The sequence below is a fragment of the Colius striatus genome, chromosome 3 (assembly GCF_028858725.1).
Source record: "Colius striatus isolate bColStr4 chromosome 3, bColStr4.1.hap1, whole genome shotgun sequence".
Classification (NCBI taxonomy): domain Eukaryota; kingdom Metazoa; phylum Chordata; class Aves; order Coliiformes; family Coliidae; genus Colius; species Colius striatus.
The window spans coordinates 13,104,709-13,118,039 of NC_084761.1; the positions used below are offsets into that span (position 1 = coordinate 13,104,709).

At 38.8% G+C, this 13,331-nt stretch overlaps 1 protein-coding gene across 1 annotated transcript in view; it reads right to left on the reverse strand.

The window, feature by feature from the left end:
* The window catches only part of MAD1L1 (mitotic arrest deficient 1 like 1), a 374,437-nt gene that overhangs the window by 353,105 nt on the left and 8,001 nt on the right, over nucleotides 1-13,331 (reverse strand). Inside the window, exons 7-9 of the mRNA XM_061992527.1 lie at nucleotides 12,975-13,105; nucleotides 11,729-11,843; nucleotides 10,738-10,799 (exon numbers count right to left, since the gene is read on the reverse strand). Coding sequence (XP_061848511.1) covers nucleotides 10,738-10,799; nucleotides 11,729-11,843; nucleotides 12,975-13,105 — 308 coding nt within the window. The remainder of the gene's footprint in view (nucleotides 1-10,737; nucleotides 10,800-11,728; nucleotides 11,844-12,974; nucleotides 13,106-13,331) is intronic.

Consider the following 13,331-nt stretch of genomic DNA (forward strand, 5'->3'; position numbering starts at 1 on the left):
AGAAAACCTTGAGGCACTTACCACATTAATCTTTTAACTCACTAACATTTCAAGTTCGCTATGCCCTTTAGGAAATGTCTGAAAATATTGTGCAGAGCTTTTGCTACTACAAGCCACATTAATTTCCCATGCAAAGGTATATTTACAAACATATTCCCTTTAATAAGGTAGCTTGTAAGGAATGAGAATGTAACCCAGCTAAGATGTGCTTTGGTCAAAAATATTTACTGGCAAAGAGGTCGCATGGGAAGAAAGTTTGAAGCTTAAGGACAAGGCTTACATAATAGCAACACAAGGCATTTAAACTAGCTTGTCAGAACAAGGAGCATTTTAAAGATGTTAAAAAAAAAGGAAACAGTTTAATTTTTATACATTTCCAATTTTCTCCCATCTCATCCTGATGTTGCTATGCTAGATAACCTACTAAATACAATTAAAACTGGAAATTAGACCTTTCCTGGTTGATTCAGTACAGAACTCTCTCCTGAGCTGATGACAAACCAAAGACAGATGATTAAAGTAACACCTTCCTAGCTGCCATCAGAAGTATGAATCCTTGCTCTAGGCATTGATGAGGCTAAGCACTAACCAGGAGTGACTCATTTTCAAAATGCCATCAAGACGACGGGCACCAGACAGGCTCAGAAAAGCTTTTCAGATGATAAAAATCATATTTTTGGTCTCATCTACACTGGCAGATAAACTCTTCTTAATAGTTCAGTGCATTTTTCAGCAAACCACTTATATTTCAACATGAACAAAGGTCAGCTATCCACAGTTCTTGTTTTGTGTGGGCAGAAAGATAGACATGGTCTACTTTTATTTGTCAGCCCTTTCCCAACTGCAGTTTTCAGAACCATGGTATTACACAATGCCCACAACTGCAAATTAAAACATACTGCTCCATTCTTCCTGACCTTGAGCCCATTGCCTTGCTTACAGACTGGTTCACAAACATTCCCATAAAAGTGGGACGGAAAAGGATCTCTTCCTTTAGGTCCTGTCTGGTCTTTTGCTATTATAACCTCAAGTCATGTCTTCCATAACCTTGTGGAGCTTCATTCTGGAAGCAGTAATTTGTGTCCTTTTGACTCCACTGGAAGCTTCATTCAAAAATTAGTCTTTCTGAAGAGTTAGAACCCCCCCTCTAGCTGTATTCATGGCTGTATTCATTAATTTAAATGCCAATGCCAGTCTTCAGTATGGATGGTTCTTTTCCTCATTGCTATTGATCCCTCTTCCTTCTCCTTCCCTCCATCTATGTATTTCTTGGCAGCAATTACATCTCACGTTAGCCTTTGTCAGAGAAGACCAGTCCTTCCTTTCACCACTGGTTCAGAGGAATAGGAATCCTTTTCTGCATCTAGTTCCCACTATCTTCCTCCACGATGGGTGACCAGTACTCAAAGCAGCATCTCCCAGGCCATCCCCAGAGGCACTGAAATCTTTCACCTACCTTCATGAAAGTTTTTCTCCTGGTGCATCCTATGTGTGAGAACTGTATGCTCTACATTTTACAAGAGAAATTTATATTCAGCTCCCAATTCTGTGGAGCCTTGTGCTTTGTTTCACTGAATTTTGTCCCTGTTCTTCACTCTAATCCTTAGGGTCACTCAGTTCTGCATATCCAGCTTTTTTGTATTTATGAATCCTTAGCCAAGTTTTATCAGCACACAACAAATTTTTGCACCAAACCCATTAATAGAAATACTAAATAAAGCTGATCCTAAGGCTAATCTTTGAGGAATTCTACTTATACTTACATTCTCCTTTCAACAATTCTAAATCTATCCCTGCCTAAACGATTCCTTATATACCCTACAATCCTTCTATTAATTTCCATCTTGTCCCTCATGGTTTATACTTTCCCAAGTGTCTCTCTTGATCCAATGTTCCAATGAAGTTCAAATAAATAAGATTTATTGGGGTTTATTTTATAAGACAATAAATTCTCTAGATAAAGAAAGCTGTTACATTAGGCTGGCACAATCCATCTTGGTACTCCTTGATCCAATAAAGAAGGTAGATTCCTTGCCCTGTAGATTAAGGCCATGCCCACAAGTACAAAGGAGTAGCACTGTACAAGAGTTTGAATACTTACTGAAGCGTTTTGTTTTGCTGCTATTTAGAGAAGGTCTGTGCATTTTGGGAAGGGTTTTGAAAAAGGTATTACTATGTTGAATCAAAATCATCCTCCATAAACGTGTACATGATCCACTTCTACATTTTTGCTTAAAAGTTTCCCTGCAAGAAGAAAACTTTGAGGACAAATGAGGCGTAATACACTGCACACCTAAAGGACAGGGAACGCACAGCACATCAACAGCCCCAGTGGAAAAATTAGATCTGAATACTGAAAGATGCTAAAATGGAAATGGAAAGGTAAAATTAAAAATGAGCTAGAGATTATAGTGGTTATTGGGTTTGTGGAAATTACCAAATAAGAGGCTGAATAAAAATCAAGCACAAGCATTTGAGCTCTCTGACAGCACCAAACCATTCCCTTGCTGATTAGTCTCTGCTATTTAAATGATAATTTCACTTTACGGCAAACAGGACTGCTTAATATAAAGAAAGTGGCTCTTTATAAAAGTGTGTGTATTTTTGAAAGCTTCTCCTTCACAGCAGAGTGAGCAGCTAAGTTGAAGCCATTTACACATAACATGGGTCACTACATGCTGGAAGAAAGCAAACTACTTTTACCCAACTGTTTTTCAACAGTCTCTCAAAAACTACTTGCAAGAAATATGGCAGCAACACAAAATGAAGTGTCTGAGTGGTGAGTTTCACACAGCAAAACAATCACCTGCTATGCAGAAGACATCATCAGTACACACTTCTAAAACCACTCCTGTTCCTAGCAAAAGAAGAGCCTTAAGTTGGTTGGTTGGGAAACACATACTACATGCAAGCTGGGACAATGCTCTGCACTTTGATAGACAAGAGCCAATGGAAGAACAAGTCGTATTTTCCAGTCAAAATGGGTGCATCATCATCTTCACTTCCAAAACAAAGTTCTTACTCTTGTACTAAGAAACATCCACCTTTTCTTTGATGTCATTCTCCATATAGATTCTGTGGGGAAACCACCAAAATTCCTCAAATTACTCTTTGAGGATGGATTGTGTGTTTAACAGCTTTGTCTGTCTCTAGAATGCCAGATCTGTGATCCTGGAAAGTTTCTTTAACTGTTCCCAGAGCTTTGAAATGCAAAGCAAGGACACACATATTTTTGATGTGAGCTTGCTTACTTCTTACTCTGATTCTCTGATTATACATTACAGCTTCAGTCTGCCTAGATGTCAGGTGCTCATCCCTTATGTTTTACACTCTTCCTATCTTTTCTTTAGTCTCAGGACTTACTACTCTGATATATGCAAATGGAAATAAAAGCATTAGCAGCAAAGGAAAAAGAACACTAATATTTTTGAACATCAGAACTAAGTAGAGTGTTTTTGGACAAAATTTATGTCAGGTAGGAAAATATGGCTGGAAGCCTTGCCCGGCATTCCAGTGAAGTACTGGAAGGAACAGACCTACAATATTTTAAGAAAATTATGAAGACAGGCACAGGTGGTTGCCATATTAAAATTAAGAAGATCAATATCACGAGAATGAGAGAAGACTAAACTCTGGCTAAAGCACAGATTTGACACCAGGCTTTCCAACATCACATTTAAAAACATTACTTCCTTCCAACACCCAAACATGGCCTCAAGTCTCCCAAAATTGTATTCTGACTGCTCTGAAAACTCAAGCTTCAGATTTTGAAATGACAAAGGAACATTTTTTTCCCCATCACACGCAAAAAGCATTCTGTCAAGAAAAGCTAAAACCTAAGGCATTGAGGACAGTGAAGAATAATGCACATTTTAACATAACAGGATAATGAAGAACAGAAGAGCTTAGAGCAATACTACAGCATATGCTGCATGTCACATTCAATAGGTGACAGCTTCCTCCAACACTTCTCTAGGTAAAGAATGGTGGTTTCAGTACATATACAATTATTGTAAGACAATCACAGTTTTCTCTTGAACATTCTACCTCACTCTCTAAAAACAAAGATACTCCTTGGAACTGTCCAGGCACTTCTCAAAGATTTTAAATGTTTCTAAGCCAATTTTTTCATCTCTTACACATATTAAGTCCTGAAAATACTGAGAACATAACCTTTCAATCTAAATAAACACAATGATTATCCTCAGCATCCCTTCCAACCCTGCTCGTTGCCACTTCTTTCCTGCTTTGTAACAGCATAATTATTAATGCACCCACACAGGGAACCTGGTGAGAGAACTGATCTGGCTGAAAGCTGGTTTTCATTTTACATTACTTTTTGCTATGCAGGCCGACCTCTTTCAGCTGCAGTGTTCACAGAACCACAAAGTACCAAGTAGGAACAGCACACAGACACTTGAGTCAGAAGCCCCACATGACAAGAATATCAGAACTTCTCTCAGCCAAGACTACCTTGTAATGGCAGAACTACGCAAGAGTTCACAGGTCATTAATGTCTGTGCAGAAGCAAAAATCCCTATTTTGAAGGACTTTGCAGAATATTAGTGACCTGCAGACATTGTCCTGTTCAGAGAGTTAATTTTCTGACATTTATAAAACCTTCAACTTTGGTGGAAGGCAATGTTTTTTATGACAAAATTAAGCTCTTAAAAGTAACTGGAAAATGTAGTACTGTGTCTACACAAGACAACTGCAGAGAATCTTTCCATGAGGTAAGCTGAGGCCTCATAACTAAAAAAGTTTTTCTAATAAGCATTGTTTGGGTTTTTGTTATTTGTTTGTGGAGGGGGATTAATTAGTATTTCCTCCTATGTAGTGTTTATCTCCCTTTTTGGTGCCCTGGGAATTCCCACTGCAATGAGACAGCTTGTTTTACACTAGGAAACTCATAAACAGCAGTCATGCAATTTTCAGAATGTTCACGGATCATAAATTACAATTGTTTATATATAAAACTTCAATGTACAAAATGAAGTTTCAGTATCTTCATACTATGCTAGTTCTAATTTTCTTTTCCAAATACAGACTTAGCTTTAAAGTAAGGGCCACCATTTGCCAGACAATCCCAGCCCCTAACCCACTCCAAACATAGAAAGTAGTCCTTAAGTTCAGGTCAGTGGTACAGTTACAGACAGCATCAGACACTTTGAATTAGATTGATTTCTTGCTTGGTGACAAAAGTTCAGAGGGCTGCAATAGGCTACTCCAATAAAAATATTTGCTCAACTATGGAGCAATCATGCCAGAATTATGGCATTACTGGAACTAGCAACAGTAACATCCAGTCTTATCTTGATTGGTTGCAGTTAATTAAGTACCCAGAAACGCATATGAGCAATTCAAATGATTTCAACGTGCACTGCTTTGTATATCTGTCAACAGATTTTTTTTTTTTAAACCAGTAACCACTTATTCATAATGGACATTCAGAGAAAGGTAAATTACTACCTTGTCAGAAAGGAGAAGATTATGAGCTTCATTCACTACTGCAAAGATATTCAATGCCTTGGATGGAAGAGAGTGCAGAGTAGCTAAGCATAGTTAATCAAGATTCAAAAAGGAAAGTAGAGAACTCCAATATTCTCCCTTCTTTTCTATTCACTGAAAAAAAAAGAGCACTAATCCACCACTAAATGCAGAATCAAGAAATCTGATTCCCTTTTCCCTCCCTCTCTCCTCCCTTCCTTACAATTCCAAAAGCAAGATCTGCATAGAAGGACTTCCCGTACTGAACGTAGCACCTGTGTAATTACAAATTACAACTGTGCTAACCACTGTACTAAATAGAGATGCTTGCCACTTAATTAAACCCTTTCTTAGAGAGGAAATGCGTACACATTCACACTATCTTCTCTTCTTAATTGGTCTCAGACATTGCAGGAAGCTAGTCCCCAAGATTTGTCAGGCAGCCAACCCACAGATGTTTCAGAAAGAAAACCAGGTCAGCATTAACAGGTTCACTTCTTTGGCTCTAGGCGACAGGTTAGCAGATCAGTGTCTGCCGTCTGCAGCTGGCAGGCTCCACTAAGTGAAAATGGTCCTTAAGCATTGGCCTGAATTCCTGTCAAATCCGCACTTCTCTTTACAGGCCTGGACAGCAAGCATGCAAAACAGCTATAACAGCTTAATGCAACATCATCACTGAAGCCAACTAAATTTACCCTTGCAAATTGAAGGATATCTATAGGTACTCTCCAAGCACATGCTTCATTAAACCTAAGAGTCCCTCCAGGTCAGCCTTACATTGTAGTCATCGGGGAACTGAGATCTGCCTTCCAATATATCCACAATTAGATGCAACTCAGGAATGTCCAACACCATGACTGGAGCCTCTGAGCAACACAGAAGAGTCCAAGCATACTACATTTCTGACACATCAGCCTCACCTTTATTTTCCATACTGTACTCCATGCCCCTTCAGAAAAGGGCAGCTGATCTCTCCATTGCTTCCCTGCGGTGGGCATGGAAAACAGGAAAAGAATTCTGAAAAGTAATGAACAAAATCTTTTGCTTTCTCTTCCACACACAAACATTGAGCCTAAGCTGACAGTACTACTTGCAACAGAAAATGGTGCCCCAGAAAGGAAAGACCTGCTTAAATAGGTCATTATCAGTATACTTGATGGCTTTCTAATCCTTGATTACTCCAACATCAAAAATATATCACAGATATAAATTGATTCTGCTGTGTCTAACATGATCCTTGAGTTCAGCAGATGAAAATGTAAAACTTCATACAATCACTACTTCCAATTAGAAATAAAAAAACCCAAACAAGCTAAATCAAACCCCACAGCTACCACCACCACACCAAATCCCACATCACACATTACTACTTATTCTCTCTCTCTCTTAAAGAAAACCCAACCTTGGACTAAAACTCCTCAGAGTTGCTTGTGGTCCACCTGTCAGCCTTCAGATTTTTGGCCAAACTTCAACCTTTCAAAACCTGCAATTTTCTGCCACTTATGGACAAACACAAAGGCAAATTTAGCATTAACCCTTGACAGCTGCTATCAATGACTATCAGTATCTTCAGTGTCTGACTTGCTAACTGCCTCATCTTTAAAACATACCTGCTGCACATAATTTTGCATCATTCTGTGTACTCAAGGGTGCATCTGGTTACGGATAGCAAAATCACCTGGCTAATTCATTAGAGGACAAAGCTAATACCAGCCAAACACAAACAAGCAGTAGCAAAAAAGTCTTATTTAAATCTCACAGAAAAAGAACCCTGTTTTTTATTTTGGTATCTTCCAAATGCTGCAGCAAGAATGGTCAGAACAGTAACAGTGCTGCACTAAAGGATGCAATTCTAAGGCTTGGAGTGAGGAAGAAGGAACCAGGCTTTGAACAACTCCTATAAAGAAGACAAAATGAAGAATGTGTGGTGTAAATATGAAGTTTACAGAGCTGGCTGGAAAAACATTCTACCTGCTATGATGTTAGAGAAATATGCACAAATGTTTTTCATACCAAATTACTACCCTAAGTACTGGGCAAGGAGACAGAGACTGCATGCATGTAGCATTAAGCAGATTTTTAAAGACTTTTAGCAGTGAAGAACAATTTTTCTTAGACTAGTTGATCCTTCCCTAAGGTGCCCAGCTGATGGTTTTTACATCAGCCTGAGCCTGCCAGACAGTGCAGAAAACCAGGTTTCTCCAGCAGCAGGAGAAAGGATGCCATCTCCTGGATGGCTTTGCATACTGTTGCCCAAGTAACACACACAACCTTCTCTCACACACAACCTTCCACAAGTATTTTTCTCTTAAAATATATATTGTTTAGTGGCAGTAAAAAACGACCTGGAAAATATTTTGAAGTTAATAGTCCAGCTCTGAATAAAACAACCAAGTGTGCCAACATTAATGTGGTTCTTCAGTAAAGACGGTCAACAACTCAACTACACAAATACTGGATCTTGAAGAAACACAAACTGCATCAGCACATCCTGGAGATGTCTTCTCAACACAACTCCCAGTAAACAAAGTCTTACAATAGCCATACATGAACATACTTCTCAAAGAGAGTAAACTCCAAAATAAATAAGACTTCCTCCTTGCAAAGCAAGAATTTAAAAATTCAGCATTTTTTCCTTTTACAGTTAAAACCAAATCCTACAGCAGGAATATCAAGTCAAAGCAACACATTGCAAATGCATGAAAATCCTTGGCAAGATAATTAACATAGAAAAAAATCCCCTACAGGACAAAGTAACATCCATGATAAAAGACAGAGCCAACTATACTGGAAAATAAGCAGTAAGAAGATCAAGGTATCCAAAGGACAGATAATTAAACACAAAAAATATTATATAGATTCACAACACATATACATGAACTACTCATAACTATAATGTATATTATTTTATTACCTGGCTATTGAAGAGCTTCCAAGGATATTCTATAATATTTGCATAATGTAGGTGTAATTTTATGAGCAACTTTGGAAAATAACAACAATGCAAACACACCAACACACTCTGAGGCTAAAGTTGTCTTTGTTTCCATAGTTTATGAGATCAAGAGGAAAACCTAGGAGCTTACATACAAGTGGAATTCAGAGCTAGTAAACATAAGATTAGCCTTTGAGTAAACTGTTAATGAACTGTTTCCCCCTAAAATATGAAGCACTATAAACACTTAACTCCTTCACTGTTACCAAAAACAGACCAGTACTTAAAACAGTTGGATTATCACCACACTCCTAAAACCTGATTCGGCTTTCCAAGTCTTATTACATAAAATGACACTCAAAGGTCTGATCATAAGCCAATCTGACAAAAAGCCTGCTGGGACCAGGCAATCAGTGAACAGAAACCAGAGAGAGTAGACACAGAACAAGCCCTGTGGAAGTGCTGGAGGAAATGAAAAACCATTCTCTGCTAAAGCGCCGCACACTGTACACACTTCCCTTACACTCCCTGTGAAGAGCGTGATAAGAAAAGATGTGAAATCCCGATTCATTCCATTTTCCTTGCCTATCTAGTTATTAGCAAACAGCACATTGCTCTTGCTCCTTGGGACAACCATCCAACTTCCTATTTTCTTCTAACTATAAGATGGGCAATTAACTCTCCTCAAACTTTCACCAACAACATACTCCAGGAACCTAACTAGGACAATGATCTCTCATCATCTTCATAACCCTGACCAGAAATTAATGCAATTCATGCTGTAAGAAGTCTGAGCAACAAGGAAAAAAAAAAAAAAAGAAGGGGGAATCATCCAGTTCAACTTGCTACAATTGCATGCAAAAGATGATTTTTCTCAAGAGCAATTCTCTCTTCTGTAGGGGAAGATGCCATTAATAGCACTAAACAATATGGCCCAATCAACAACCTAACACTTTATGGCGAATATTCTGATTTTAAATGAAGGAGTTATTAGACTTCAACAGGCAGAATCACTTGGTTCCATTTCTCTCCCAGTGTGAAATTACCTCATTAAACCTTTAACAGCTTGAGGTAAGTAAAAAGCTTTTACTCCACTGTCTGATAGAACAGGTTTTGTGAAAAGGATTCATACTATTTCTGCCCATTCCTTGCCGTAGGAGGTTTAGCACAATTCTAACTTCATCTAAATGTATGTATCCTCAGCAGATGCAGGAGAGAATCTCAAGCATGCTACCTACTAGCATGCCTCTAGAAGAAGGTACATTATCCTCATTAAACAGAAAACACTGAGAAAATTAAGGGGGCTTTCCCTGAGTTGAACACAAGTATCTTTTACATGAAGCAGTATTGTGACCAAACCATATGTGCATATCCAAACACTCCCACTCCTAAACAATCCCAGTAGTGTACAGGTATGGCTCTGTTGCTGGGCACATCTAATGAAGGGAATAAAGAAACAATTGGGAAAATGAGGTTCTGTGGTTCACGTTGCAGCTCAGGCCTTGTTCCAGTATCAAAGATGATCTGTGGCATCGTGCTGATATTAAGACAGTTATTTAAAAAGAACCATCTCTCCTTCTAGTGATCACAGGAGGCACCATTTCCAGCCCCTCTTTATATCACATACCTTAAAAAAGTCTCATACCAGAGACCATAAAAATTCTGATTCAGTGCTCCTGATGTCAGGAAGGCTTATTAAGTAACAGCACACAAAGAGACTAGCTGATGTTACAAGACACCAGAGATGGGGTTGGGGGGTGAGAGTGGGGGTTTTCCTTTTATAGGAAACTGAGCTTTTCCATTTATTTTGATACACAAAATAAGTAAATTAACAACTGTCCTTCAGCTGCTTTAGGAAAGAGAAGTCACAACAACATGATTTGGTAGTTTATTTTGATATCCAGATTTCAAAGATATTTACAACAATTTGTCACAAGTAACATGCATTTTCTGTTTTGGATGGATCCTAAAATTCTTGCAAGTTCACTTATTAACTTAGCAGGAACTCTAACTCTCAAACTAAACATGAATGTGGTTATATGCAAGAAGTTCAAAGAACTCAAAGCTGAACCTTGTCTTCAGAGACATGGGTCAAGCTGACTTAGTGAAAAATATTTGTTAGTTCACAAAGATACTTGACAATAGTGTGTATCTTATGGATCTTCACATATACATAATAAAAAGTATTGGAAAAGCTTCCACATGAAGAAGAGATAGGAAAAAAGCATGACCAAGACACTTCAGAGATCAGATGACTAAGAGGAAAGGAAATTGGTTTAAAAGCTTTACCTTCCTCCAGAGCTTTGAGCACATACCTGATATTCAAGCCAGTGCTCTGGTCCACTTTCTCCCAGCTTTTTAATTTTCCCAGAAGTTTCTAAAGCAGAGATCAAAAGAAGAGTTAGAGGCCCAAACAAACGTTCTAGCAGCTCATTTTCCACACAGTTTTCTCATAATCTTCCATTCAAAGTCAGTGTCTTACCTCTTCCTCCTGTGGATTTCACTATCTTCTTATCTAGCACCTCTGGTTTGGCATTCTCCAGCCCTCACAAACATTTTCCCTGTCACCACACCTCTGTGACACACAGAACCCATGCTACAGTTCAACCCTATACAGTAACTAAACTTGTGAGCTACCATCATTGTACTAGACCTTGGTAGACTAAACTCCTGGCAGTGGAGAAGAAAACAATCTGTATTTTCAACACTGGTTCCGTAGCAGTTGAAGTGCCCATTTCTCCTCTCCCAGTTTCTCCGACAGCTTCTTACTTTCAGTCAATACCAGACAGTATTATCTAAACCAGTAAAGCTCTGCAGGTGAACAATTTTACACAATTAGGTTAATCTGTTGACAACTTGCTGCATGCTTGATATAGGGTGGGATAGAAGCAAGACAATTTTTTTCATCTGAGACCACATTCCAGCCCACCTTCCACTGGCAGCAGTCCAGGTGTGTACCAAGGCTCTTACCACATGCTTGTTCAGCAACATCAGGTGTGGGCAAGAGCTTAACACCCAAAAAAATATATTTCCAGCAGAAGAAAGGTAAAAGAGAAACAGCAAGGCCAAAAAGACACTATGATTAAACTGTTCTTTACACAAAATCTCCAGCTGAACAGTAGATATCCTTTTGCCTTTTTAACCTTCACTGCTGTAGCTCCCCTCATGCTGACATTTAAGTTAGGGAATGCCTGCTCTGAACCTATTAATTGAAACAGGTATCATAGCTCAACTAACACAATACAGGAAAAGCCTAAAGGACAAGACAGGCAACAAAGGAAATCCCTATTCTGCTCAGCTCCTCACCTCATTTTCCAATTCAACGGTCACTAGCTGTGCTTGGACTTTCTCATAGCGTTCCAGTTTTCTTTGGAGACCTTCTACCTCCTCTTTAAGCAATCCATTGTTTTCTTTCATTTCTCTATGGTGAAAAGAGAAGCAACAATTAAAGAGCCACGCATCTGAATTCACTCTCACAAACTTCCAGGTACACATGGAATTACAAGGCACTGAACAGACATTTTGACATTCAGCTGACTCACATCTATAACCTGATTGAACTGGGTTTTTTTCTACTCTTAAGTGCCGTCCTAATTACATTCAAACAACCTGAAGCTTTGTATCTGCTTTACTGATTGGCAAAACAGCATGAAGAGTAGCAAAAGGCTCCTAACACTGGTCTTCAGTCAGGCTGAATGCAGGGTTGGGACACAGCAAGTGGTAGACTCTCAGGCTTTTTGAGCACTGGGTGATGACTGAGTGCACAATGGGGAGATAAAACTGCTTTTAAAAAAATGACCTCTAATTGGTTGGTATCATGTTTCTGTGCACAAAAAAAAAAACAAGCATGAGAAAAGATTCCAAGATAAACAATTTAAAATTATAATGAAACAATAACAAGAACAAAGCCAAGGGAAATTACTTATTTTTAGGATAGGAAAAAGCTGGCAAGATCATGTGTAATTTAGGCTTTTTGAAGATGCACCAAAAGACAGAAATTAAGATTACTCTAAAAAGAAAAGCTTTAAGGCAAGTTATTTCCTAATGCATGGGATTTTTTTTTTAATTGATTGCCACTTCAGAAACCCAGAAAGTCTACACTACCAAAGGCTACATCAGAGTGCTTTAGAAATTTAAACAAAAAACTTTCCAAACATTATGCTGGTGTAACAGGCCTTGTGGTAGCCATAACTAAGCAAAAAGAGTCATTAAAGAAATGTTCATCTGTCTCTTTTCTTTACAAGGATATCTTTCCCCAAGCTGTACAGAGTTCATCACTACCTTTAAACATGGAATTTTGTCCTAACCGATCCCACCACCCAGAACATTCAATGCACATTCTGTGACACTCTTGTGGTCAGGAAGCCTACCCAGATCTTGTCAAATCCTCTCATCTCACAACCAACACACCACCACTCAATTCAAATGCATCATTTACATGCAACATTTAATGTTTTTTTTATAGTGGGGATTTGAGAGTGCATACAGTGCAACTGCAGCAGGTACAGAAGAACACAAGATAACCCTCTCAACAATTTCATCCTTCTTTCACCTGAAGTAGGCATTTTCCTCCCTGAGCTGGCGCAACTCCCGTTCCATTTTTGGGAAACGGGCCAGTTCTGCTTTCATGTTCTTGACAATTACAGCATCGTGTTCCTGATGGGACAGCTTCTGTTCCAGATCCTGGAAAACATGGGATGACAAGAGGACAGCAATTAACTTGAAACTCCTAAGAGCTACTTCTCCACTGGACTTTTTAGACTCAAATCGATGACTTGAACAAAGCTGGAAAGGCAACTCAGTAGGTCATCTGGTCATTGCTCCAACTCTTGTTCCACCTGTAACACTCGGGCTGGCCTCTTCTCTACACCTGTTTACCTTAAGTTCATAACAAAAAAAGATCTCTACT